Source organism: Ursus maritimus, unplaced genomic scaffold, assembly GCF_017311325.1.
Source record: "Ursus maritimus isolate PB19 unplaced genomic scaffold, ASM1731132v1 scaffold_11, whole genome shotgun sequence".
In the NCBI taxonomy this organism is placed as follows: Eukaryota; Metazoa; Chordata; class Mammalia; order Carnivora; family Ursidae; genus Ursus; species Ursus maritimus.
Window position 1 is genome coordinate 70,318,343 of NW_024423453.1, and position 27,488 is coordinate 70,345,830.

Genomic DNA, 27,488 nt, shown 5'->3' on the forward strand with positions numbered 1-27,488 from the left:
CCATTCTGCCGCCTAATGACCAGAACAAGTGGCTGCGCTCCCCCAGACTCGGTTTCCTGCTTAGCGGGGCCATTGGGATCATCCAGTGCTCTCATGGGTGTGGAGCCCATGGACAAGGGAGGCACTCATGTGTCAGTCCCTCCCCTCCTGCCCCAGGGACTTACTGTGCGTCTTCTGCCTGCCACCCAAGCAGGAGAGGAGGTATTGGACAAGATCCCCAGCGGAGCTCGAGGCCTGAGGGGAGGCAGCAGCTGCAGCCCTAGGCTGAGGGAGTGCTCACCACCACAGAGCCAAGCACAGTGTGCGGGAGGAAGCGCTAGGGGAAATGCAGGTGAGGAAGGCTTTACGGAGGAAGAGAAGGCTGAGCTGGGCTGGAAAGAGAAAGAGAATCCGAGGAGGGCATCTGAGACTGAGAAAACACGTGAGCCACACTCATAAGGAACCTCAGCTCTCCCTGAGGAAGGCCCCAGCCTCAGATGGGAGAAGCCTCTAGCCACAGAGTCCAGGCCTTCTCTGCGTCACTTGGCCACCCCCTTGTCTCCAGCCCATGCCCCCTCTCCATGTCACTCTGGGTCCCTAAGTCAGGAGGGGCTGGGGAAAGTGGCCTGTCCCTGTCTGAACAGCTTCCCACCCGCAGGTCTGGGTGTGATTCGGGAGAGATTTGGGGAGATCCAGACTGGTCCTTCAGCCAAATGTAAGCACATCCAGGGTCACCCGAGAAATTCCAGCGAAGGGGAAAGAAATCATCTCTTCTCCTCACAACCAATGTCCTTAACACAGCCCCCTTTGTTATGAGGTGTAGGCAAAAGAACAGTGGACTATGAGTCAGGAGGTTCAGAGCATGGGCCAGGACACCTGGACTGCTTTCCCCGCTCTGCCGCCGGCTGGGACTGTCATCTCAGGCAAGTCACTTAACCTCTCAAGGGCTTGCGTTCCCCACCTGCAAACTGGGCGTGACCCTCTCTGCCCCTTCTGCCTCCTTGTAAAGGACGACTAGATGATACAGTGGCACAGAAGTGCCTAAAATGCCTCAAGAGGGGAGAGTGCCTGACACACGTCCAGAATCGTGGTTGTTACTCTAACAACCATGACACCACCTCCGAGTGACTCACCTTAGCTGTTAACTCCCCACTTTCCCTGGCCAAGGACTTGAGACCTGTGCCTCTGTATGTTCCTTCTCTACCAGAGAGAAGGCGCCCCTAGCTGAGGAGCTAAGTGGGACCTGGGAGCAGTGCTTTTCCTGCCCTGCATCGTGAAGGGGCAGTTGTTTCTGAGGGAAGGGAATGTGAAAAATGGGATACAAGCAAGGGGCACAGGAACCTACAGTCTTGGGATCGTCTGCCCTCCACTGACCCCAATTATCTGCAGATGGCCTGGAGGCAGGGCTGGGCCAGTGCCCAGATGGGAACACTGAGGCTGCAGGCTGACTCATTCATGAGTGTCTTGCCACGGGCAGACCCTGTCATGGTGGCCTGTGGCTTCTGCACAGGCTCAGAAGACCATGGTGTGAGACAGTCCCATAGCTCTGGGGAAAGCCAATTGGGCTGTCTCCATCCTCACCCATTCCACCTCCCTCCAATGCCGCCCATCACCAGGACCCCCTGAGGACGCCCCCTCCCGGGGCTTGTCCATGGGAAGTGGACTGGTTTATTTATTTCCTCTTACACAGTTCATCCCAAACGATGCCATGTTCCCCCTGACCAATTTCTACAATCGAATTTGGGAGAGGTGGGGAACTTGGAACAACTCGAGTCTCTCATGGAGATGATCCTGGGAACACAGGGGCAAGTATCTCTTTAAAAATACTCCCTGCATAGCAGGTCACACTGGCCTGCAGCCACAACACCCGGGGCTGTGATCTCACCAAGCTCCAGGAAGCCAAACAGGGTCAGGCTTGGCTAGTCCCTGAGCGGGAGACCTCCCAAGCAAAACACAGGTGTTGCTGGTGAGTCAGCAGGCCGAGCCCCTCCCTCTGCGAGTCTAGCTCTTCTCAGGTGTTGGATGATTCTGTGAGCTCCTATCAGTACCTGGGCAGGAGGGGGCGTGGTGCAGGCAACGGGTACTAAATGCTCTTTCTCTGCGCCACGTGTTACAAGTGTCGACACCATTCTGAAGAATCAGGGCATACATGCTTCCTCCCTCACCAACCCCTGCCCACTTCCTAAGCTTGGTCAGCCATCGACCTAAATTCCCCACAGCTGTTTCAAACAGATAAGGGATGGGAAAGGAGAAGGCAGCCTCCAAGGGGCCTCAGGCTCAGGAACAACTGGCCCCCACCCCAAACAGCTGGGGTCTGTGGCTGCCACCAGGCTCTGGGCCTCAGCCCTCAGGATGGTCCCTTCTGGTTTGGGAATGGGTGAGGATGAAAGGGGTCCATGAAATAAGGGCGGTCATTAGCCTGTTTTATGAGTACAGAGATATTCATTACACACCAACCCCGTCATTAGAGGCTGTGGCAGGAGAGAGCTCAGGGCCCCTTCTTTATTGCAGTAAAAACTGAGGGGTTTCTCCCCCAAATGGAGCTCTGCTTCTGCTTCCCAGCAAGGGGTCCTGCCCAAGAGAAGGTCAATAACCTCCATTATGCCCAGCCCGATTCACTCCCTCTCCTGCTCCTCCATCCCTCGAGGGAAGGGTCCAGCAACTCAAGGAGGTGATAGGGGCCTGGGGATGAGGAGGCTTGAGAGAGCCCAGGTGTAGAAATTGGGGCCTTTCCGTCCCAGCACGCAGTTCTTCCTCCCCTTTCCCTGTCAAGTACCACTATCAGGTGGAGAATCTGCCAGCTTCTTCCAGGAAGCCGTCCCTGCCCTCTGTAAGTCCTCTTCTTAGCATGCATCCCATCTGTAATTACCCCCTTCACTCAGCCTTCCTGCCAGACTGTAAATCACCCGCACACCTGTACCGCACTTGGCACCTAGCAGGAGCTCAGTAAATGTGGGCTGCGTTGACATCAGCAGGGAGCCAGGGCAGGTGACCTGGCAGAGAAAGAGGGAGTCTCTGTAGCCCCATCCTTCTCTCTCTCTGCCTTTTCCCACAGTGGGAATGATCTGAGGAACCGCTGCTTTCTTAAGGCCGCACTCGGCGAGAAACTGAAAAACAAACCGTTGTCTAGACAGTGCCCCCACTTACCTCCTAAATGTAACCCCTTTCCACAAATCCCACTGAGCACCTGCTTGCATCTTTCCTTGCCATCTGCCCCGTTCCTATAGGGGAGCACCCAGTGAGAGAGTCCAGCAGGACCGAGCCCACTCCTGCAGGGCCAGCCCTTCATGCATGACAGGACCGCAGGCTGGGGGCTGGTGCGAGCAAGGGCTGGGGACTTGCCCTCTTCCCCATTATGGCTGGAATAGGTTTATTACCACGCAGTGGTAATAGGTTGGAGCCCACCCTGCTGGCGCAGGCCGTGGAGGCGGAATGGAGCGTGGCCAGACCCCACAGAGAGGAGGCAGATTAATCAGCTGTCATTTGCGTTCATTAAAGACCCCTTGCTTGTGTGCTGCAGCCTCAGATGCCGGGGCGATTGACTGCTCACAACAAAAAGTTCTGGGGAGAAGTTTGTCTCGGTTCCCCGTGGCCTAGCCTGGGGATTGGACTGGCAGCCTAGAATCCCAGACTCCTTGGGTGGAAGGCCTCTGAGGTCCAGCCACGGGTGGGGGATTGGAAGGGGACCCACTGAGCCCCAGATTGGGAAGCTTGGGGAGTCAGCAGCCATGGAGGACCCTTGACCCTCTTTGGGATTCTTCCCTGCTGTCACCCGTCCCCTTTCCTCCCATCTCCCCAGGGCCCTGGGCACTGTCACCTGGAACTGCTGGGCCCTCCTCAAAGTTGTGCAAAGACTCATTTCAACATACTTGGAGACTGCTGATGATCCCCATAGGGCGGGAAGCCAAGCACTACATCTGCCCCAAGCCCAGCTCACAGCCCGTCTGTCTTCCCACCAGACTGTGGGGCTCAGCCGAGAGGACCCTCCACACATGAGCACCACTAGAGGGGCAGCATGGGGACCCAGGTGCCACGGACCCTGCGGGAGAGGGCCGTAGACTCCCTTCCACTCCCCGGGGTTATGTCAGTCCCCACACATTCCAGAGACAGACCAACTGTGAGGTCAGGGTGTTCACTGAGCTCAGTCTCGGTTGTTTTTTCATTGTAATTGCCAAGCTCCCCAGATTGGCATTTGCCTGCCAGGCACTGTAAAAGGTGACACAAGAGAATGAGAGCAAGCCCTGGGCCTGGCAGGCCCCCGGTGGGCCACATGCACTGTTCCCTTGGCCCAGACAAACGAGCCTGGCCTGACCCAGGCAGGCAAGGGCGCAAAGGCCCACCGTGGGGCCCGGGCATGGCCAAAGAATGACAGGGCAGACTGGCAGCTCGCCAGGGATGACAGCTTTACCCGAGCATCTCTGAGGGAGGAAGGCTGAGGAAGTCCCTTAGCAGCAGACCTCCTGTTAGGACCAGGGCCCTAGAGCAGACCCTGACCCACAAACTGAGGCAGCCTCACGCAGCTCCCCCCTCTTTGGTCTGCAGACTACAAGGAAGAGCAATGCTCTCTTGCTTCTTGTTCCACTGGAGGTCCCTGAACACCCGGGAAATAAATGTCCCCCAAATAGGGTCAGGAGTAAGGAGCATGATCAGGGGAGGAGATGTGCCTGGTGTCTCGCATTCCTGGCTGAGCCCTGCCCCCTCCAGTCCGCGCATCTCCTCTGACCGCCCAGGAGCCCGACCAGTCCAAATAATCTGACTTGAGATCTGGGGCCACTTCAGGACCAATCAGTCCTGCCCGAGAAGGGGGATTGCAAGAGCTCCAGAGCCTGAAAGAGACCTGTCAGAGACAAGACCTCGGACGGTTCCCCCCACTGCTGCCCCAAGGTCTGATGAGGAGGGAAAGTGTGTAGGCAGGTCTGAGAGCAGGAGTCTGGGGCAGGGCTTCTCGGACTTTCGGTCTTTCATGTGCAGATGAATCACCGCAGGTTCTTGTTAAAAAGAAGATTCTGATTCACAGGTCTGGGGTGGAGCCCGAGATTCTGCATTTCTGACAAGCTCCCAGGTGATGCTCTTGCTGTTCTGAGTAGCGAGGGGCTAGGGGACCAGGGCCAAGTTCACTGTCAGCCCCTGTGAAAGAGCAAGATGTGATTTGAATGAGATTTAACGGTTTCTACTTACTATCGCATTTCCTAATGAGTACAGGGTTTCACAGAACTTCCCCGGGTCTCGCCAGCATCTTTTCTTCTTTCATCTCAAAACCTGATCCCCAAGCTTTCTTCCAGGAAGTCCTTCTGTCTGTCCCTCCCTTCCTTCTCACCCTCCTTCCTTCCTTCCCTCCTTTCTTCTTCCTCACAAGGTAGCCCCAGGCCTGGGCCCTCTGGTGAGGAAGGAGAGAGGGGGCCCAAAAGTACAGATTATGCTTCATCTCCCACTAGAGCTGAGCATGGAAGCCTAAAGTAGGACAGAGGAGGAAGAGAAAGCAGAGAACAGAGCCCGGGAGCCTGACTCCCACCACTGCCACCCACCTTTCCCCAGGAGGCCAGAGGGCTCATGATTGCTGGGCAACCCCCACCCCCTACTCCACGCTCCCAGGCCCCCAGCCTTGTGGGCTGCTTCTCTAGAACTACCGGCATGTCTTAGGCGGCACATGGGGAGTGCAGCAAGGCCCAGAGGCAGCTGGCTGGTTCCTGGTTGGCAGTTGAGAACAGGATGGGATAGGGTCAAGGGTGGTGAGAACCTCTTAGACTGAAAGAGGAGATGGAGGGATTAGTAGAACCAGGAGCAGGTGGAGAAGCTGAGCCAGGCACTGTGAGTAGCCTCCCAGCAGTTGGTGAAGGTGGTCCCCACTCCACAGAACCTGGGGGAGGGGGGTGCCATGAAGCTCTCACAGCCACCCTGGAGAGGTCCAGACACCAGTGCTGCAATCATCCACAAGCCCTGGGGTATCATCCCCAGGCCAGATGGGTGCTAAGGGGCTGCTGGGCCCCCTCTGTCCAGCTGGAGCTGGGAAGCAAAGGTCTGGCCGCCACCCCCCCCCAGTTTGTTGCCCTCCCCAGTGCCTCCTGTCCCCCTCCTGGGGTTGCAGCCACCCAGCCAGAAAGACTGGATGCTGGAGATGAGAGATGGGAGCCATAGATAAGTGCTGGGCCTGAGGAGGTAGCCCTGCAGCTCCCTCCCTCTGGAGGTTGCAGTTTCCCAAGCCCTGTTTGTGTGGGGGATTAACTAGAGCCCTTTCCCAATTGTTCTGCCTCTGTGCTGCACGGAGAGGGGAGCAGGCCAACCCCAGCTCCTCACTCCAGCGGTGGGAGGGCAGGGCTGGTGCCCCCACCCCATTAACCACCTCTCCCACTAGGGCTCCCCTTCCCTCCCCCATCCCCACCCCATGGGCTCTCACAGGGGAGAAGAACAGCTCAGTTCTTACTCACAAAACAACAGTCCTAATCAGTCATCTCTGTGTCCTGGGCTCCTGCCAGGGGCCTGGAGATTCCCACACCCCCTGGTCCTAATCCCGCAGTCCAAGCTTTAGCCTCACCCCCGGCCCCTTCCGAATGGCCCATCACCCTGGTCTTCCTATCATACTCAGCCCCTGATGTGCACACCAGTGCAAGGCAGCCTGGGAGAGGGAGTGTGTGTGAGCACATGTCTGTGAGTGTGTGTGTGCGCTTTGTGAGTATGTATGTGTGACTGTGTACAACTATGTATAATGTGAGTACGTGTATGTGTGCATGTGTGTGCATCTATAGGATTGTGAGTGTGCATTTGAGTGTGTTGTGTGTGAATATGTGAATATATATGTGTGTAAGCATGTGTATGTATATGTGAGTACATACTGTATGAGCATATTGTGTCTGAGTGTGCATATGTGAGATACGTGTGTGCGCATAAGCACTCTGTATATGTGTATGAGTGTGAACATATTATACATATGTGAATGTGTGAGACTGTGAGCTTAAGGGCACAGGTGCAGAGAGTTGTGTATCAGCATGCACGTGAGCATGCACGTGTGTGTGAATGTGCATGTGTGTGAGCCTGTGTATGTGACTGTGTAGACACGTGTATGTGTGTGCATGTGTGTGGGTGCATGTGCATAAGTAAGCATGACAGCTATGTGCGTGTGAATGTGTATGTGCGAGTAAGCATGTTGTATTTATATGTGAGCATGTGTGTGGCTGTGAACATGTATATATGTGAGTGTGTGAGGGTATGTGTGGGCACGTGTGCCCAAGTATGTGAGTGGGGGGATGTGTGAACATATTGAGTGGGCATGTAAGTAGTGTGTGTACACAAATGGGGGGCCATGAGTGTGTGAACGTGGGTGTGTGTGAGTGAGTGTGACTCACTGTTCTCCCCTTCTCTAACTCTCACCCTGCCACCCCCAGAATCCCCCAGACCCAGCCTGCGAATGATCTGAAGACTTTTCTTCCCTTCCTGCTCCCATGAAGGAGCCCAGCCCCTCCCCAGTTCCTGAGGCTCCTGGGCCGTGTCTCACCCCCTGCCACTCCCCTTCCTCCCCACCAGCTTTGGAAAAGTCTTGCCACTGTTTTGTTTCCATTGCTGCCATTGCCAAGCAGTCTCTGGCCCGGTTTCCACCTGACAGCAGAGCCCTGGCATCCTCCCACCTCCCTCATCCAGGATCCTCTGTCTGCCCCTGCGGCTGGACCCCCATCGGAGTCCCTCCTCCCCGACAGCTCTCTCTACTGTCCTTCGCTTTCTCTGTCCGTGAGTGTGTATGTCTCTGTGGGTGGAGGAAGAGACAGGAGCGAGGAGTGAAAGAAAGAAGGAGGCCGGGCTCAGATGGTGTCATTAAGAGATATTAATGCTCCTCATCAAAGCATATTAATAAACATTATGTGCCATGCGCTCATCGCACCCTGGGTGAGTGCAGACCCAGCAGGACGGGCCCACGTTCACAGCCGTTCACAGCCGAGTAACCTCCAAGCCCACGGCACAGCCATTAGCCTCATGAGGTTGACCCTGCCAGGAGACTTCTCAGGACTGCCACGGCAAGAGGGGGCTGGCAGGATGGGTTCCCCATCTCCTCCCCACCCTGCCCCATTCCTCCCACCTTTCCCTCCAGTGGGCAGCCCAGGGAAGGGGAACCACAATGACCCTTGTGCTGGGACAGCACTGTAGGACTTGAGAATATTCCTCTTCCTAATTTCATCTTTACAACAGCCCCATGGGGAAACCAGGGCAGGCATCATCATCATTGCCACTTCATAGGTACAGAAGCAGAGACACTGAGAAAGTAAGTGTCTTGCTCACAGTCATGTAGCTGATTGGTAATGACATTGGACTGAAGCCCACTTTGCCCTTTTGGACAGCTGTGTGAACAGCACGGTCACTAATGCAGTGGGGCTGCTTTTAACTGGATGGCACCACTTCCCCAGTTCCCACAGCTGCCAAAAATCAGACCCCGAAGAACAACTCCTTCAGCAGGGTGGGTGGCCTCTGTCCTCCAAGGGGTGGGTCTCTTGAGGGTCAGTGCTCCTTAGTCAGCANNAATGTCCGGGGAGGCGGGGACCAAGGGAGCGAACTTGTATAGAGATGCTGGCAGAATGCCTAGGCGTTGCAGGCACCCGGAAAGAGGTGTTTCCCTTTCTTGATGTGGTGACCACGACCACATAAATATTAAATTATTAGCTCCTAAGGAGGTTTGAGCAGGCAGAAGGCCAAATGGCCCGTTCGTTTTATTTGTTTTTCAGCATTACACTCCGGTGTTGTAGCAGGGTGTAAAATTGGTTCTTCACTGGGTCAACCACAGTGGTGTTTAAAATTACATAAGGTAGTCTCCGTGTTTGTGTTTAAGAAGATAAGAACTAGTGTTTAGTAAGATCACTAGCCAAAATAGTCAAGACGAAAGGGGTTGTGGAGCTAAAAGTGTAAGATTCAAGAGATCAAGGAAGTGTGCTTACGAAGAATAGCCAACTCGCCACATGCTTCCAGATAACTGAAGCGTTCCAGAGACCTGTTGTTGATTCTGAGAGCCCCGGCTTCTGTTCTGTGTGTCTAGAAATGGCAGTCTGTAGTCTCAACTCACATTGATGGATAATAATTATATTTAGCTATCAACTCTTGATACTTGCTCTCAAACTATCTTAATATATCTTATCTGTTTCTAAGTGGAACAGGTTCAGTAAGACCATATGTTGTGTTCTTTATTCCGTTTTCCTTCCCACTCCCACTCACTAACCCTGCCCTGGAGCTGCTTGACCTGTGACAGGCAAGGGTCAAAGAGCAGTGGCTCCGCCTTCTCCTGAGGTGCAAACCAGTCTGTGAGCCTTCGACACCGACACCGAGAGCAACTCAGGCAAGTTTCCCCAAGCAGGAGGTCAGAGGGGAGGCCAGCTAATGCAGGCCCCAGGGGGGCCCAAGGCTCAGAGCTAGCACCTGCGTGACAAGAAGCCTTGGGACCCAGATGCAAGGAAGGGAGCCATGGTGTTCTCAGAGCAGTTATCTCTACACAGAATGATCCAGGGGATTCTTTTTCTTTCTGGTTGTTTGTTTGTTTTCTGTGTTTTCAAACTTTTCTGCCATGAGCATATAGTACTTTAATGATCTGAAATGAAGTTATCATTTGTACAGGGAGGCGTTTGGGTTTGGGGAACCCAGACTCACCTGCTCTGATTGAGGCCATGGTGATGGAGTCCTGCTCCACGCAGCTCTGACCTGCCGCCTGGGCCGTGCTCCAAGGCCTGGCCCTGCCCAGACACTTTCTTGACCAGAGGCCCCTCTGATGACTCTCTTGGGTACACGGCTGCTGAGCATATGGAAGTCTTGCCTGGGGTCTGTGGACCCAAAGTGTAGGTTGCTGGTGGCTTTGATTGTCAGAAGCATCGCCTGCCATTCGAACCCAACCCTCACTTACATTTCCAGCCTTATCTTGAGCTTTCTTCCAGACCCACGCGCTCTTTCACACATTGTTTGCATATTTATACATTGCTAATGCAGTTCCCTCAAATTATGCTGCCCCTGCCCTATCTGATGCACTGGAAAGCTAAAAAACTCCTACACATCCTTCAAGGCCCAGATAGCATATAGCCTCCTCTCCACAGCTTTTCCTGCTCACTGCCCCCAAGCGGGTACAACTTCTGTTCTCTGTGCTCTTCCAGCACTTCCTGTAGACTTCAATTATTGAGGCCTATAATAGAGTTATTTCTTTGTCGATTGATCTACCACACTGGACCATGAGTTCCTCAACACCATGAACTGTGCCTCATTCATATTTCTGTCTCCAACCCAGGGCTTCTCATTCATTGACTCATTTATCTACCCATCTCCCAAGCCATCATTCCTCAGGGCCACCTCTATGCTAGATATTATCACATACACACAGGTGCAAGACAGCGTGACTTATTTGGAAACCACATGTACTTCCACACGGCCTAGAACAAAGGGTCTGGACAGCCTGTATTTGTGAAGTTGCAGACAGTCTTGACCTTGGCCTTGGGAAATCTTGCCTCTTAACCCAGTGTCATGAGGAATGGTGAAGCCCTGGGTGAAGCTCCTCTCTCTCATCCAGGTAACCACTTAGTTACAAGGAGCAGCTACACCCCACCTCTCCCCATTTTGGCATCTGGAGACCCAGGGAGGTAACTGACCCCAGATCTGAAGCCAAACTAGGAGTCAAAACCCAGGGGTCTGTGCCAGTCACGGCCAAGACACCAAATCTTCAGGCTACCCACTGGCACTTTCTGAAGACTATTCAACCACCCAGCCCCACTGCCCATGAAGGTGCCAGGAAGAAGCCTATCGGGTCTTTGATGTTAACCCTTCTTGAGGGAAACTGGTGCACAAAATAATTGGCCATCTTACATCCTGGAGTCTAGAAGCACTTAGCTCCCAGGAGGGCTCAGGTGCGTGACTCCACTTCCCACGGACTCCATTTCACCTACCTCAGTGGCCGGCCCTCCTTTCCCTGGCCTTAGGGCAAAAAAAAAAACAGGCCACAGGATTAATTGATCACAGCCTTTCCCTTGAAGCAGGTACCGGTCTCCAGGGCTGGGTCCTCTCCAAGCGGGTGTTCGGCGGCCTGGCAGCCACAGGCCCTGGAGACCTCAGAGCCCGGGAGCTGTCAGTGCGTTCCACTTACTTACCCCTTCTTAATTGCAGAATACACGGACTGCTGGGGAGCACTCGGCAATCTTGTGCCTTTTCCTGGATCCTTTGCCACTTGGCAGCTTGCAGGCAGCTGTGCAAAACAGCAAGGAGCTTTCTCATTTGGTGCCAGTGTCAGAGAGCCTGGAACTCTGTTTCTGTTTTCCCTATTTTTCCCTCTCCCCCTCCCCCGCCCCGCCCCAACCAAGTGCTGTTTCATTCATGTCTCCCTTCACTCTCCCTTCTCCCCACAACATCTTTCTGTACCTCACCTTTCAAGTTCAGGACTCTTCTGACAGCCCTCCCCATCCCTACCCCCCAGAGATCAAAAAGTGAAACCCCCCACTCTGACTGAGGTTTGCAGCCAGGCAGGAGAAGTGATTGAATCCTCCTGTCTAGATGGGAAGAAGTGGGTGAAGAGATTAAATCATCTCCGGCAGACTCCAGGAAATGTGCTGCTGACCCTCTACTCCAGGGGTCAGCGAGCCCGAGTACCTGGGGCCTTCACAAATGCCCAGGTGGGCGGACAGTTGCCTGTAGGTAATTGAAGGGGAATGAGGAAACTGGGCTGGCCTCCCTCCTGGGCCCAGCGCTGAGCCAGGCCCTTTCTCACCCACCTGACCTCAAAACCCAAATCTGGCCACCATGTCTCAAGAAGGCTTGACCTAAGTCTTCTCCCAAGGCTGGGGAAGGGGTCCCCCTGGACCCTCGATTCTCAGGAAAGGTAGCTTTCTGGCTGTGCCCGTGGATGAGAAACAAAGGCGAGAGGTGTCTTTCATCTAATTGGCTCATCTGTTTGTGGTACTCCAAAGCCTTAATGTATCAGGGACCTCTGGGACCCAGCCTGGGAGGGCAGAAGGAGCCACATCCAGTTAGCAGTGTGGTCCCATCAGGAGAGACTGGGACAGAGAGTCAGGAGGAGAGGCTTCTAGCCTCGGCATCGGGGCCAGCTACCTATCACACCTTAGACAAAGGCTTCATTCACCTCTCCCTCCTTCCCCAGATGTCTGTTGGACCCTTACTGTTTTAGTGTGGGTTGCCCCAAAGCAGAGCGCGAGACAAGGAGACTCGTGCAAGTAGTGAATTTTCAAAAGGACGTGAGGAAGCACTAGTAAGGGATCAGGTGAGACAGGAAGAATGAAGGCACTCAGTCAAGGCTCCTGAGCAAACAAGCTCCACTGTGGGTGCCTGGAGCCAGTAGGGAATATGCAGCTCCATCATCCCCCCCAGAGGTGGGGAGCTGGAGTATTTATGTGCCATTTTCCATCGGCCATTGGTTAGGAGCTGTTGCCAGAGGATGGTAACACCCCAGCATGTCACCCTATTGTGCAGGTGGTGAAGCAGGCTCTGGATGCCCGAGGGGACCCTGGGACCAGGAGAAGCAGATTGGAAGGAAAGCTGGAGAGCACCACAGTGGCAAGGGCCAGGGAATGAGCCAGGGCACTGGCAATGCCTACTACTCTGTGTGAAGCATCTTAAGGGCTACAAAGATGGGCAGGATGCTGTCCCTGCCCTTGAGAGGCTAAAGCTTCTCTGGGTTTCCTTCTAGTGAGTTGGGAGACTGAGCTCTGCCCTTCCCAAGCAAGGGCTGCTGTGAGATGGATGCATCGGTTAGAGCCCTGGAGAAGAAACACTGAAAGCTCATTGCGAATGTCAGTTAACAGTAGTGGAGAGCAGACCCTAGCTTCCAGCACTGTGCTTTCTACTTGACCAGACACCAGCTGATCAGAGCAAGTCTGGTGGGACAGTCTGTATCTACCCTGGACCAAGACAGGGGTCGCCATGACTCTCAGTCGAGTTTCGACTCCTCTTCAGCATCTCACATGCCAGGTCCAAACTAACTTGATAGAGAAGCTATGAGTTCTGAGGTTGGAGACAGCTGGAAAGGAAATCTCACATCTATAAAGCCAGAAATTCCTCCAAAGTGTTCATAGAGTCAAGCTCCTTCTCTGCAACTAGAATAATGCATGCCTCTTCCTATGCCAGACAGTCGTGTGCATTTCCTCCACATGCACACATGCATGCACTTACACATTGGGGACCAACTTGTAAGGAAAAGAAAAGACTATTCTTATATCCTGAGTGTTTAAGGGTCCTCCTGAGCAATCTTCCACCCCTCTTCTCCTCCCTTTGACAGAGGACGCTGATAAGGAAAAGAATGGCCTCCCCAAGGTCATCTAGTCTCTGACACTTAGAAGGGCCCTGAACATCCTCCCAAGCACACTGTCCTAACACCTCAGGTGTTCCTGTCCCAATATCCTGAAAAAGCCACCCTGGGCTTTTCAGTGCTCTTGAGGATCAGAAAGCCGACAATTTCTACACTGTTTGTAATTTCTATAATTATTTCCTTTTTTAACCTTAGCATTTAGACAAGCTCCTTCTGAAAATGTCAATCTGTCTTAGCTATAGTAAGGGAAAGGAGGTTTTGTCTGGGCTGGGCCCATCTTAAAGAGGAGCAGTATACCTGGGGGAGGGGAGAAGGCCAGGGAGGAGGGCTCTAGGTGAGGAAGCCAAGGTGTAAGAGAGCTCTCAGCAGCCCCTTCCCTGCTGCACGCCCTCTTTCCAAAACTCTTGTCTGCTCAGACATGACAGGTATGGTATCTGTCCCTCAAATGCTAGGTTCATTGCCCACCCTCAGGACCCTTCCGTGAGTCCTGTCTTCCTAGGAAGTGCTCAGAATCAGAGATTCCCCCCTCCCCACCAGAAATGTTCCAGAATCTCATCCATCCCCAGAGATTTCCAGCTTCCTAAGGTCATCTCAGGCTAAATGAGGTACTCTGATCCATGAAGACACTTTAGGAGAGCTCATGATTTCATATGGGGGTGGGGGGCTGGAAGCGGGGAACCGTGTAACCATTTCCACTGTAGCCTCAGACCTCTAGGTAATATCCGTGTATTTTAATAATAGTCTTCCTAAAGCCATGCTGCCTGGAGGAGCGATGGGATTGTCATGACGTTGTAGAAAAAGCATAGGATGGCACTGTGTGTCAAAAGACATGAGATCTTCAGCTAGTGGGTCTCAAAGGTCAAAGGGTCTAAGGCTGCTTCCTCCTGGAATATTCTGGGATTCTCCCACTCACCAGTCTGTGGCTCTGGACAAGCAGTTTGAGCCCCTTGGAGAGTCAACTTTCTCACCCTTTGAGTTTGGTTTCCTAAGACCCCTATCACATATTGATTGAATGGTAGAAATTTTGGCACATTCCCCCCACCCAGGACAGACCAATAAGGAAAGGTTGATGGCCACAGGAAGCTTAGCCATTCCTCAACCCAGCTTGAGTAAATACCAACCACCCTGACCACAGGCTCTGGGGGAGGCCCCTCTATAGCCTGGTCCTTCCTTAGAGCCTTCCTTCCCTGCTCATCCTTCCAAGGACCAGCCCCTGTCTGCAGGACAAGCTCCAGAGAGACCCTAAGAACTCTAAAGCCATCAGTGCCCTCTGCTTCCAGTTCCGCCCGCAGCTGCCTCAGCGGAGCTCAAGGGCTGCTCCGCCAGGGAAGGCGGGCAGGAAGGGCCCCTGGCTTTACTCAGTGAATCCACGGGTGTGCGTATGTCTTTGCCAAGCTGGCCCCAGTTGATGAGAAAAGACTCCCCGGAGTGAAAGGGAGGGGAAGGAGAGCCTTTCCACCCTGATCAAGGCTACAGATCAGACTTTCCACCCTGCTCTGCACAAACTCCCTGACCTTAGGGGCCCCAGCAACCCGCCACCCCTCCCCAGCCCTCCCTGCACTCGCTCAGAGGGGAGAGAGGCCTGTTGATCACTCTGGGTGGGACCCAAGCCTGTGGGGAATTGACAAGAAAGAGCCAGCTTAGGTTGCTGTTGTTTTGTGGAAACAAACCGCTGGCTGGGCTGACTTGGAGAGGAGTGAGGGGGAGGCTGGGAGCGCACAGCGGGCTTGGCTGGGCTGGGCCGCCCTGGGCTTGGCCCCCATCTCTCAGCGTGCTAGAGCCGCCAGCCAGAGAGCCAGGCAGCTATTTCGGGAGAGTGGCTGCTCGGGCATGGGCCCTCCCATCGTCTCCTGAGAGAAATGGGTATCAAGGAGAGCGCCCTCTGTTCCCCAACCCCTTTCCCCTACCCCGGTGCCCCCTGACTTCTCAAGTCCTGGCCACAGCTGGGTCCCATGCCAGTCCTGGGTAAGACAGGGCCTGATACTGGGGGAGCGAGGGACCGTGCTGAAAGCAGGCCAAGGCCCAGCTGGGACGAGCCCTGCTGTCCCAGGGACTGAATTTAAAGGCTGTCTGGATGCTCCCGAGCAGACAAGACTGCATGAGGGGGGCTAGAAGGGTGCCAGAGGACAGAGATCTCATCTGTTCGGGCTGAAAACAACCAAGTGGGAAGGGGGCCCAAGGTGGAGGGGCCCATTCTGCAGTCTCCCCACCTTCTCCCAACCAAAGGTAACCTAGACAGACAGGGAGGAGCCTTGGGGAGGGGATGTTCTAGCCAAGGAGACCCAAAGTAAGAACAGTCAGTAGACAAGCTACAGCTCAAAGGGGAAGAGAAGGGGGAGGGGGGCTCAAGAAGGAGGGGTGGAGCTTTAATTCTGTAGAGAATAAACCACACTAGGGGTTGGGTCACCCAGCTGACCCTGAGTCTCTGCAGAGTAATGAGAAGTCTCACAGCTCCCCCTTCCCAAAGCCTCATCCTAAGCACCTTTGCCAGGGGAAGGAACAGAGGCCGTACCGGGAGGGCTTGGTGGAAAGGTGGCCAGGGCACAGTTAGGTGTTGGCAGAACCGATGAAGAGCCATGCTAATCACCATCATTAAGGCCATAAAACCCCACACCTAGGGGCCCCCGAGCTGTGGCACGGACCCAGGGGCCCGGCTCCAGTCCCTTTCATCTGAGCATCTCCCAGTCCTGCACAAACAATAATTAGCACCCGCCCCCGGGATCGCCTCATTATCCCACAGACGCGGAGCAGAGGAGAGAAGGGAGGGGAAGGAAGAAGAGGGAAACTGAGGCCAAACAATCTGCCCAGGGGTTGTGGGCTGAGTCCAATCAAGGCTGGGGAAGAAGCTGCCTCAGAATCAGCGGTCCAGCCTCCTCCTGCCCTCCCTGCCCTTCTGGTTACTCAGACAGCCATTGGCCTAATGTTCTGAAGGCCCCGAAGAGAGCCTGAGAGGCTAGGTTGGGCTAGCAAGGCTGTGTGGATTGTCAGCCCCTGCCTTAGATCTGACCAGACCCCAGAGGTGGAGACCTGTGTCCCATGCCCAGTCTAGGGGCACAGATGATGGGAGTGGAATGGCCCTTCCAGAAGTATCCTGTCACTCTCTCCAGTGGTCAGGGGGGGTCCATCTCTCACCCCCAGGCCACCCTCAGCAGTGCCTGTGTCTGTCCTGGACCTCTGAGGCACCATTCCAAACCCCGTTCTGGCAATGCGTCCCAGGAGCAGCCATACCCGTCCCTACTCTTCTATCTTACTCCCTCAGAGAGAGAAAGAAGTCAGCAAAACCCATTTGGACTGAAGTGTGTGGTGTGGCCTTCTGCTGCCCCAGGAGTGAGTAACCCACACCTGTGCCTGTCTTCTTATTGCAGGGCATTGATATAAAGAAGGGGAAGGTCCAGGGCCAGGAGTTGTCACGTGAGTACGACCCTCCCATACCACTTACCCCAGCCAGGGCAATGACATGACTGCAAGAACCGTAACAATGCAATTTAATGTTGAGACTTGGTGGTGGGAAAGTGCCCACCCACCTGGGCTAGTTTACTCTTCCACAATTAGATAATTAATCATCACAACGGCCTGGAGGCCACTGCCGCCAGTATCTCCATTTGAAAGAGAATGAAACCAGGCACAGACCCACCTGTCCCATGGCTCCCAAGGAGTAAAGGGTGGGGCCAGCATTAAATGCAGGGGTCTGCTCTCCTGGAGGGACTGGCTGGGTCATTCCCCTCCCTGTGTTCCCCCGCACCCGGTGCCGGATGTGCTTGCATGAGGCCCCATAGGCCTCCCTTTTCTCTGATGCCCTCCCCTTCCCACCCCTGTCACCCTCAGCTCCACTCCTCCCCCACCCCGTCAGAGCCCCCTGCAAGAGCATGCCCCCCACTCAACTTGAAGGGATTGCTCAGGTGCAGACCTGGCCTCCGAAGAGGGCTGAGCGAAAGGACAAATGACCCACACAGTTCCATGACACAATGTGGGGCCAGACGTCAGATAGGCCTGGATTCAAATCCCAGTGTCACCACTTCCTGTCAGCCTGACTTCACCTCTCAGAGCCCCATGTCCTCATCCAGAAAATGGGGCTAACACTCATCTTACCAGGTTGTGCTGAGGATTGACAAGATGTCACACAGGAACGCACGTAGCCAGGGCCTGGTACCAAGACGTGGCTCCTCATGCGTGTGTCCCTTCCCTTCCTCCTCATGACCCCTCATCTCTACTTTTGCAAGGGGATTCTTCAGGAAAGCCCTAGTGAGAGGGGCTGGGTCTCCATCTCCCCTGAGGATAAATTCCCAGCTGCACAGAACCGGTGAGGTCCAACCACGGCCTGCCGCACACACAATCAGGGACACTAGTTCTTTGGCAGTGTGCGACATGCCCACTGTCAAGCGTACTTGGCAACCCACGCACCCAGCAGCCTTGCCAAAAGCTGACCCGGCCATCTCTGCCCTCCACACGCCATGCACGTGAAGACACACTCCAGCACCCGCCTGTGCTCAGAAGTCTTCCTCAGCATTGGCCGTGTTTGTGAAAAAAACAATGACTTACCCACATTTGCACACACACTGACAGAGACCCTCCCAATCAGCCTCCAAGAACATGCACACCAGCTCTTCCGGCACCTGCACCTGCACCAGTGTAGACCCCAAGCCGTACAAACTCACATGGCTCCTGGCACACCCTGTGCTGTGCTCACTCTGAATGTGCGTGCGGGCGTGCACCCTCGTGCGAGTGCACAGCACACGCACACACACACACATGCACGGATATCAGATCTGCAATCAAAAAGTCAGGGAGAGTTGAATAGTCAGGAATTCCCCTGGCTGTGAGCATGCTGGAGGCCCCAGTGGCCGGAAGTGCACTATGAAGAATGCTTCCAACAGCTCCAATTAGCGAGTGGCTCTTGTCTAATGACTGGGAGAGGGAGGGGGCCATAAAGTACCAACACTCCCTCCCACCAGCATCCTCACTGCAGACACTCCATCCCCACCCACCCCCAGGAAGATTTCTGGCTCTCTGGAAGGGGAGATGAGGAGAGCGAAGGGGAGGAGGCAGAGGCACAGTTTGGAAGGAGGCCCAACTGGAACCAACCGCAAAAGTCTGGCCCACAAAACCCCTGCATAGACTTGGGGAAAGAATGAGAGATGTCCCCACCTCAGCTCCCCCCTACCCCAGAAATAGATCTGCCTCCTGCACCGAGGGCAAAAGGGAGGGAGATAGATAGGCCTTCTCCTCCGGAAGAGCCTGAGTGGGCTCCCAGTGCCCCGAGCACCCAGATCCTACACTTCCATGATCAAACCTTTGAACCGAGTCCCACCCACCCCCGTAACCACTTCCAGATCCTCCGGATCCAGCCAAGAAATTGGCTTCTTTGGGAATTGAGTTCATAAGGAAATGCTGAAAAAATAAATAAAAATCCACTGCCAAACGCTCTCACAGAGGAAGATGAGTTTCTCTTGAGGCAGGAAATCCATCAGGATAGACTAAAGCAGCACAGGGATAACACCAACACCTGCTAGCCAAGAGAGGCCCGGGGAGTCCCAACGGCGCCCAAGACCCTCAAGCAGCCCACACCTCTTCCTCCTCCCCGTGCTGCCCAAAATAAGGTGCTTCCTAAGGGCAGCTACCGAAGCTGAGGTCCTGCCAAAGATACATCCTAATGGTTTATGATGGGTACGCCCCCAGCTGGGACCCCAGGGGGGACCCTGAAAGGCACAAAGGATTCTCTTTTCCTCTGGCCCAGGGCAGCCATGAGGTTGTGGGTACTGTGGGGTGGGGGCCCACGCTCTGTCCTTCTTCTGCCCCCAGCCTACCAGCCTCCGTCCCCACCAGCACAAAGTGGCTTCCACCGCTACCAGTTCTTCGTCTATCTTCAGCAAACACAGAACATCTCTCTCCATTCCAAAGAAAACAAAACTCGAGGTAAGGCCTTCCCATCTGCCAAAGCCAGTGCGAATTCTGGGGCGGAAGTGGATGCTTGTGCATTCATGGTGAAGTTGGGACCTTGACCCTACCCATGAGCCTTGGAGGCCAGAGTCAAAGGGTGGCCTTTCTGGGCAGTAGACTGGAATGAGTGTCCTAAGGGAGATGTTGGCATCAGATGTGGTCTCCCCCCAGAAGTAAATCCCACAGACCAAGATGGTGGCTTTTGCTGGGTGGGTGGGTCTCTGAGGCCGGGTCCCAAAGGGATAAACTGAAGCCAGGGAGAGAAGCATTTCCCCAGCTCAGCCTCGAATGGCATGTGCAGGCAGCTACCCCACAGCACTTCTGCAGGTAATTGTACCCTATAATTGAGTCCGATCTGGGCAAGAGGGCCCTGGAATGCCACCCTGCCAGTCTGCCTTCATTGGTCGTTAATTGCCCTGTCTGCCCAGTACTACCTCAGTGGTGGGGCAAACACTTCCCCAGCCATGCTCCTTCCACTAGCTTCTCTGAGCAGCCCTTCTGGCACCCTGGAGAGGATCCACTCCCTGTAGCTTCCTAATGGCGAACTGATGGTGGCCTTGGTCCCACTCCCACCAGAGCTGGGGAGCGGGAAGACCCATGGCCATCTGGCCGCAGTGCCTCAGGCGACTCCCCTGCTTCTGTGTGAGCCATGCCCCCTCTCTGAGCCTTGGATTGCTCTCCAGAAATTGGGAAATAAAGTAATCCCTGTATGCTCTATCATTTCCCCCATTGGGGGAAGGGAAGATAATGTGGAAATGCCATCTTGAGAGTGCAGACAGCACATCCCCCAGGCTGGCAGAAGGGTGAGTGGGTGGGTGAGTGTCATCAGCCATTTGCTCTCACCCAGTGACCCTGACCAACTTCCACCCACTGGGAAGCCGGGGAAGGTATTGTTACAAACCTGTTGCCCGAGGCCCCAGAGGAGAGGAACACGGAGCCCGGAAAGGCACTCGCTGAGCAAAGGAGGCCTTCAGGTGTGCCGAGCAGGAGCCACCAATCACAGAAGGCTCTGGGCTGCCCTGAAAGCAGAGTTGGTGCAACCTTTCCACTGGTGAACCCTCCCCAGGTGCCCTCAGCACCTTGCCAATGTGTAAATCTGTTTAAACCGCTTTCCCAAAGACGAACTTTCAAATCTGGGTACAAGGAGAGAAGGAAAAGAAAAATGTATCTTGCCCAAGCCAAGACAAGTTTCTCCAGTTCCCTGGCTCCCTCTCATCTCGGTCATCATGAGCCCCCTTCCACCAGTCCAGGCACTGCGCTTTCTGGAGGCTGGGAACTAGCACCTCAGCCCACCACGTTCCCCCACAAAGTAAGGCAGCGCCTCTGAGTCCCACGTTAGACATCATAGTCACAAAGCCCACACCCTGGGTGGGGCGGGGGGGGGCGGGATCGTGCTCAGACTGTCCCCTGGAAGAGCCTCTCGCAGGAGCAAGGGCCTTCTGAGGGGCGGGGTGGCAGGGGAAAGGAGAGAGCAGTAGGTGAAGCCAGGAGGAGCGTGAAGGGGGCGAAGGAAGAAGGGAGGTGCATGCGACAAAGACACTTGCCCCTGCCTTGGCTGCAGTCCTCGCGTTTGATCCTAACCCGTCCTCCAGAAAACACAGTGGCCTGTGTGCCCTTCCTGTGACGCTGGCAGCAGGCAAGGAAGCTCGAAACCTATCCAGCCTGACACCCACTATTAGCCCCTTTGAATCTTGGCCCAAACCGCAGTTTGTTGTGCACCCCCCCCAACACACACACACACAGACACACACACACCTCTCATCTACATGAAAACTTAGGAACTGGACAGAGTCCCTTGACTTCTGAGCCGTTTTGCTTGCTGCCAGAAATGGAGGTGGGAAAATTATCCTCCCAGGAGAGCTCTCCAGCCAGGCCGGGGACCGCTCCCACCATATGACCCCTCTGGTGCCTTGTCCTCCTAGGTAGGGGTTTAGGAGAGGACAGGATCCCACAGCACAGAGAATGTTCCCTGCCCTCAGGGGGCTTACAGTCTGCTTGGAAAACACTTAAATAACAATGCAAAGCAGCTTATAATTAAGCACTTAATTGTGTTCTGCCTGTAAGGACAACTGGAGAGCAAGTGGAGTTAGGGATTGTCTGTAGGTTCCTAGGATTCCCTTCCCTCCGAGAAGACACACCCTCTTTAGCTAGGAAGATTGCAAAGGTATTTTACTGCAGGGTAAGGAAATCTGTATTTCCAGTCTCCAGCTAGTGATTGATGTTTGGGCAAATCAGCTATCCTCTCTGAGCCTCGGTTTCCCCATCTAGAAAATGAGGGGCTGGAGCTAGATGATCCAAGAGCCTGTATGGCCCTGAGGCTACGCGGAAGAGGTGCGGCCTGGGCTGGGCCGGGAGAAGGAGGACATGTGAATCCTTGAGTGAAAGAGAGAGGAAGCTCCGAGCTGGCGAAACCACAGATGCAAAGATTATTTTTTAAAAGTGAGAAGGAGCACCCCTGTGAGGAGCAGTGAGGGCATGAAAGGAGGAAGGGGGATGGTCGGTCGCGCAAGTTCGCGACAGCCCAGCAGAGGCACAACCTTGGCGGGCGCCATGAAGAGCCGTTAGACATTGGCCATGGGAGAGGCGAAACACAAAAGCCCCTCTTCAGAGATGACTAAGCTGGAGCGGTGGGCAGGACTGAGAGGAGCGAGAGCACAGGGGGCCGCCAGCAGCGTGGAGCTGTGTGCCCGGATGAAGCTGGGGGCCATGGCAAAAGCGGGAGCTGCGCTTGCACATCGTTGGAACTCCTGGCGCTCTGTGAAGCACCAGCACCGTGCTCGTGGAGCCCCAGGCTGGCCCAGCCCTCAGGAGGCCAGGACCGGGAGCCAAGGGACACAGGCCCGGGGGCTTACTTTGGTCTAGTTTTCGTTCCATGGGAAGGTATCCTTGGAGGGGCAGGAGAGCCCTAGGGTATGCATGGTATAAGCAGCCCCTTGTGTTTCCTGGATGCACAGGTAGGAACAGATTCCAGAAATTAGAGGGGAAAGTCACTATGCAAGAACCAGATAGAAAGGCATCCGTAAAGGATAGTTGACTTGAGCCGGTCCTGTTGGGTCCTTCCCTCCCTAGGACTTAGGTGTGAATGACAGTTTTGGATGAGGACTTAGGTGTGAATGAGAAGTTTTGGATGGATCCTAGTTGCACTTGTGTGACCATGGGGACTAGAGAACATAGCTCATTGCCAGGGGCTGAAACCCTCTCCAGGTTTTCCCTTTATTCTGTGACCTCAAGACAGCGTATATAGGGTCAGCTGATGGGAGATCTTGATATATCCATTGTGTGACCTTGGACAAGCCACCTCACATCTCCGGGCCTCAGTTTCTACATCATCAAGATAAGGGGTTGGACTAGTTGGTCTACCATTGAATGACCCTTAACAGATTTGCTCCCAGCTTACCGAGTTCCCCCACCTCCGAGTTCTGTGAGACGCGTGCAGGGAGCAAGTGATCAGACTTGACTAGCCCAGCCAACTCCACACACTTCTGGGTGGAGGCTTTCCATCAGATACTGGTCTGCCAGGACCACAGCGAGGGCCCTAGAAGTGGATTTGGAGCCACCTTGCTTCTAGTTTACAAAGTCCTTCCTTCCCCACTCCTCCTGCCTTTACACAGCTCCTTCTTCTCCCTGCCATTTTCCCCACCATGCTGGGCATGATTCACAAATGCCCTCTGCATTCGTTGGGATGATGCCGAGTGTATGTGAGGCAGTGTTCTAGGTGCCGTGGGCACAGAAGTGAGCCATGTGGACCCGGACCCTGCTCCCGTGGATGTCCATGCTGTCACCTGGTGTAGCTCTGCGGACCATTGGATCTCACAGAGCGAGTGGAGGGAGATATTCAAATTACTCGAGCACGACCACATCCCAAACAGGGAACAACGGTGAAGCTGAAAGAGCCCGAACTGGTGTCCTCTGACCAGGGCTGGCCCAGTTTCACTGACATTTGTCCCAAAGGCCACACCTCACCTTCCCAAATTTGGGCCTGCAACACATTGGGCTTGCACCTCTGCCTCCAGTCCCCCACTCCCAGCTCCAATACCCCCTCCCCCACCTTCTATGCCCAAGGCCCAGAATCCGGCCTCTGGGCTCATCTGTGATTCATGATGGTTCGACCCTGCATCTTCCTCACAGCAGCCTTGGTTTCGGCATCTAGACTTCTACATTGTAGAGGAACCAACTGAATGAGCCAAGGGGACGTGTCCGAAGACACACAGTGCTGGCTCCCACCTCATCCCGTGCACCCTTCCAGACCACATGCTGCCGGACAGCCACTAACTCCCACTCACGCCAGTGCCCCCCAAGCTCCCCCCAGCGACTGATTTGCCTCTGCCCGCTGATCTGGGTAGACCATTTCTCCCCTTCCCCGAGCCCAAGGGCCCTGCCTGCCTGCAGAACACCAGTCCTGCTGACGGCCCCAGGATGCTTTCCCGTAGGGCGTTCTTCTCTCGTCGGCTTGACCCCGCCCTCCCCGGCCGCCGTCCCTCTCTACACACTCAGTGACACTTTGTTGTGCCTCCTTAGTCACCCACTTTTATCTCTTTGTATTACTCAATCATTTTTCACTTGCAAGGGTCTCTTCCACCATGAGACTCAATTCCTTGAGGGAGAAGCTCACCTCTGCTGTAGATTTCCCCTTTATCGCCGGTCCCTGTGCTCAGCCCACTGTGAACTTTGAGTCAATGAGGATGTTTGTGTATGGGACACACCCACGTATGCACGTTCACAAGCCACACACACACACACACAGGCACACAGCTGCACATTCTCACACCCCCGTATTCAACTCATCATCAACTTCCTTTAACACCTGAAAAGACAGCCACCTCTGTGAGCGTCATCCCCACAAATGACAATTTTGGCATCCACATCCTCCCTGTCCCAACGCCGGGCGGTCAGGACCACTTGTGCCCAGACTCTCTGCCAGCCTGCCCTGCATCTCCCTGGCCTTCCCCTCACCCAGCTACTGGACCCTGTGGGGTGGGCAGACCACAGCCATTGCTCCTACCGGGTGAATGAGGAGACTGAAGCCCAGAACAGTGATGGCTTGGTCGACCCAGGATCCACAGTTAAGAACAAATTACCTTTCTTCTGATATCTGGGGCAACCTCTTTGCTCCTGTCGCCCACTTACCCACATTCCCTCTCCCCTCACCAAGACCACCAGACTTCTGGGCCCTGGGGTGGGGACAAAGAAGGCGCAAGTCCATCCTGAAGCCCTGGGTGTCCTTGGCTAGCAGCAGCAGACTCCCGAGACAAACCCTCAGGCCCCTTCCCTGGAGAAGGCTATAGCCAAGCACTGTGTAGAGACTAGAACTCCCAGGAGCTGTGGTCTGCATCAGGCCACACCTCAGCCACCTGGCCCAGGGGCGTCACGAGCTAGCCTCATGGCCCCAAGCTCCTCTCGCGAGTGAGCAGGGGAAATCCCCTTTCTGCCCCACAGGATGACATGCCACCGCTTATTCCAGAAGCCTCTCCAAGGGGGTGAGCCCAGGATGGTGCCACAGTGCCAGGGGAACTAACGGGCCACATCAGCCTCAGTCACCGCCTCACTGGGGCAGCCTCAGAGGCCTGCAGAGAGACTGCTCCTTGCAAAACAGGATGGGAGGGGCAGAGAAGGGACCTTGGGTTCTGGACCCGGTGGCCATAACCCACTCCCCAGCACCACAGACACCTGAATTGACCAGCTCCTGGGTGAGCCACCCACCCACAGGGGTCAGAGAAGAGAGACAGGCTGAGACTTGCCACACGGTGGAGTTTAAGGCTTGCTTGTGGCCTCTAAAGGCCTGAGGGGCACCATGGGTGATTGAGACAATGGGCATCTCGGGGAAATGTTTGAAAGCACAGGCCAAGGGCAGGAAGGCAGCAGAACTCCAAGCAGTGTCACCAGGAGGAGGCACTGCTGTGGAGGGCCAGAGGCTGGGAGAAAACCCCAGCCTGGCAGCAGTGAGGAGAAAGTACACGGTGGAGGCAAAGATAGAAGGAAGGGGCCCCCCGCCTGTAGACCAGCCCCAAACACACACACAGACACACACAAACACACACAACCCACTGCAAAACAGCCCCTACAGCCCCCCCCACCCCGCCATGACCTCCCATGGTGGTTCACCTGGCCAGGCCCCAGAAATTCCACCCCCCCGCCCAGGCCCAGCCCCTGAGTCACTGTGCGGGCTTGTGTGAGGCAGCCCTCTTCTGCCTCCCAAGGGCCCCACCCACCTGGCAGAGCGGGTAGGACTGGGGGCCTGGCAGCGGACCAGATGGGGCCATCCTGGGCAACTCTCAGACAGGCACCCTGGCTAGGAACTGCCTGCAGCCTCCACGGGCTACAGGCAGCCCCCTTCAGGAAGCACACCCCAGTCAAGCCAAGCATCAACTGTCCAAAGCAGTATTGACCAGATCATTGGGAAACCACAGCGCATCCCCCAATTTCACCCACAGCTCTAGCCCGCCACCAGCAAATACTGGACTTGATCACCAGAAGCTCAGATCAACAGCTTGGAGCCTCCTCTCTTGCTCCCTTCCCAACCCCCACCTCCATCCCTACCCCCAACCCCAGGAGGGAGGGAGGCATCCTGGGCGATTCATTTACTGGGTAATTAGGAATTGTACTTCCACTCTCCGATTCTCCTGAGTGCTCCAGAGGAGCCGGGTAACCCCTGCCCACCTTGGAACCCCCCTCCCCAGCATCCGCACCCTCTCACTCCTGCCAAAGTCAAAGTGGTCCCCTCTGCCCCAAGCCTCTCAAGCCAGCAGGGTCAGCCACTCAGCAAATATTCTTCAGGAGTAATTGGATGTGATGGAACGAGGGCTTTTCAGCTCCTGAGTGGAAGTCTCTGGATGTCATTTAATGGCACAAAAACTAAGAGACCCAGGCCTCCCGCCTACCACCACCAGGACATCATTAATCTCAGCGGAAAGGCATCAGTGCTGCTATCACTGCAGCCAGCCCTGCGAAGAGCCAGACAAATTACAGACCTCAGCCGGGCGCTCGATGGGGCGGTTATTAGGCTGGCGTTCAATTTTTGTTTTTTCTTCAGGGCCACTGTCCCCTGACAAGAAGCAACGGTGCCCCTAGGGAAACAGGGGGGGGGGGAGACAGGGTTAGACATAACTCACCCATCTTGGGGGACAGGGTGGCTCCTCACCAGTAGAGGCTCAAGCAGCTGAACTCCCAAAACAGCTCAGAGGAGGCCTCCCCCTTGTTCTCCAGTCCATCTGAACGGAGGCCTCCGTCCCACTGGGGGCTTCCCAGCCCCCACTTCCTAGGCCAAGAGGGAAACAGTTGAGGGCCCACTGAGGACCAAACAGCAAGTCAGGTGCGAAATGTCCCTTGGCTAGAGTGAGGACACACGGAGAAGTCTTAAGAGTGGGCCTGATAAAGAGGACAGGCGCATGCTCGGGATGGGACCCCATCTGCCAGGAGCTGCAGAATTGTGCTGCTGGCCAAGGTCACTCTGTGAAGACCTAGCCTGTGACTAGTCCAGCATTCATTAGCTTGTATTAGAAACCCGTTGAGGGCAGGAGTAGGGCCTCGGTGCAAGCAAACCCCCCACGCCCAGTAGACGCAAAGAAGCGGCTGTCAGTTGGGGTGTCAGATTGCCCTCAGCCCAGAGCTTGCCCCTTCTAGCAGAGGAGCTGTCCTCCCCATTCTCACAAGTCCTCCAAGGAGGAGGGGCTGGGCAGGAGAATATTTCTCAGTCCTGGGATGCCTGCTTAAGCCTGATAGGCCCAACGGGCCTGTGCAGTCCCATGTGATGAACCGCTCCCAAACAGTGCTGAGCCAGCCCCACAGACTGGGGCAGCTGGGGGCAGAGAATGACTGGCAAGACCTGTCCCAGGGCGATTCCTGAACATTCTAGCCATTGCAGCCCCTGGGACTGAAGCTCCGAGGATGAGTAGCTGAAGTCTTGGAGCCCCTCTCCCGGTTGTTGAAGTCACTGTCTAGGAGAGATCAGGCACACGGTGGTGGCTCAGAAACCCCTGACGGCTTTAGGTAAGCTCACCCATCTTTTCCCTTGGCCCATTTCTGAAACATCTCTCACATCTAATATCCTTCATCGCCAACATCTTCCCTATTGGCACCAACCAGTAGGTGAGAGACCAGCCTCTGGGCACAGCCGAGGCATAAGGCTTTGCGGGTTGGGAATGGGGCCCCCTAGGGTTGTGCAGGGAACAACCAGAACATCACATGCAGCGGCCCCGCCCTGAGGAGACCAGGCCTCCGTGTTCCAGCCACTGGGTGGCTCAGGACACCGGCGCAGACACCCTCCTCCTTTCTCCCTCCAGCCACAGAGGCATTTGCAGTGCACTCACTA

At 55.1% G+C, this 27,488-nt stretch overlaps 2 protein-coding genes across 7 annotated transcripts in view; one reads left to right on the forward strand and one right to left on the reverse strand.

The window, feature by feature from the left end:
* The window catches only part of PEBP4 (phosphatidylethanolamine binding protein 4), a 242,361-nt gene that overhangs the window by 212,144 nt on the left and 2,729 nt on the right, over positions 1-27,488 (forward strand). Inside the window, exons 5-6 of one of the 2 annotated variants that reach the window (XM_008702074.2) lie at positions 16,609-16,654; positions 19,043-19,156. In XM_008702074.2, the coding sequence (XP_008700296.2) occupies positions 16,609-16,654; positions 19,043-19,156 (160 nt within the window). Of the gene's footprint in view, positions 1-16,608; positions 16,655-19,042; positions 19,157-26,920; positions 27,167-27,488 lie in introns of those variants that run through there. The other variant, XR_005833938.1, reaches the window with a different exon arrangement.
* LOC121101891 overlaps positions 2,455-27,488 on the reverse strand; it is a 33,647-nt gene continuing 8,613 nt past the window's right edge. For 2 of the 5 annotated variants that reach the window (XR_005833937.1, XM_040626506.1), the window contains exons 2-5: positions 26,149-26,244; positions 11,076-11,170; positions 9,598-9,767; positions 2,455-5,106 (exon numbers count right to left, since the gene is read on the reverse strand). Coding sequence is in view for 3 of the 5 variants with exons in the window: in XM_040626506.1 (XP_040482440.1) it covers positions 4,991-5,106; positions 9,598-9,767; positions 11,076-11,170; positions 26,149-26,244 (477 nt within the window). In the remaining 2 variants the exon portion in view is untranslated. Of the gene's footprint in view, positions 5,107-9,597; positions 9,820-11,075; positions 11,171-24,307; positions 24,485-26,148; positions 26,245-27,488 lie in introns of those variants that run through there. The other 3 variants (XR_005833936.1, XM_040626508.1, XM_040626507.1) reach the window with 3 other exon arrangements.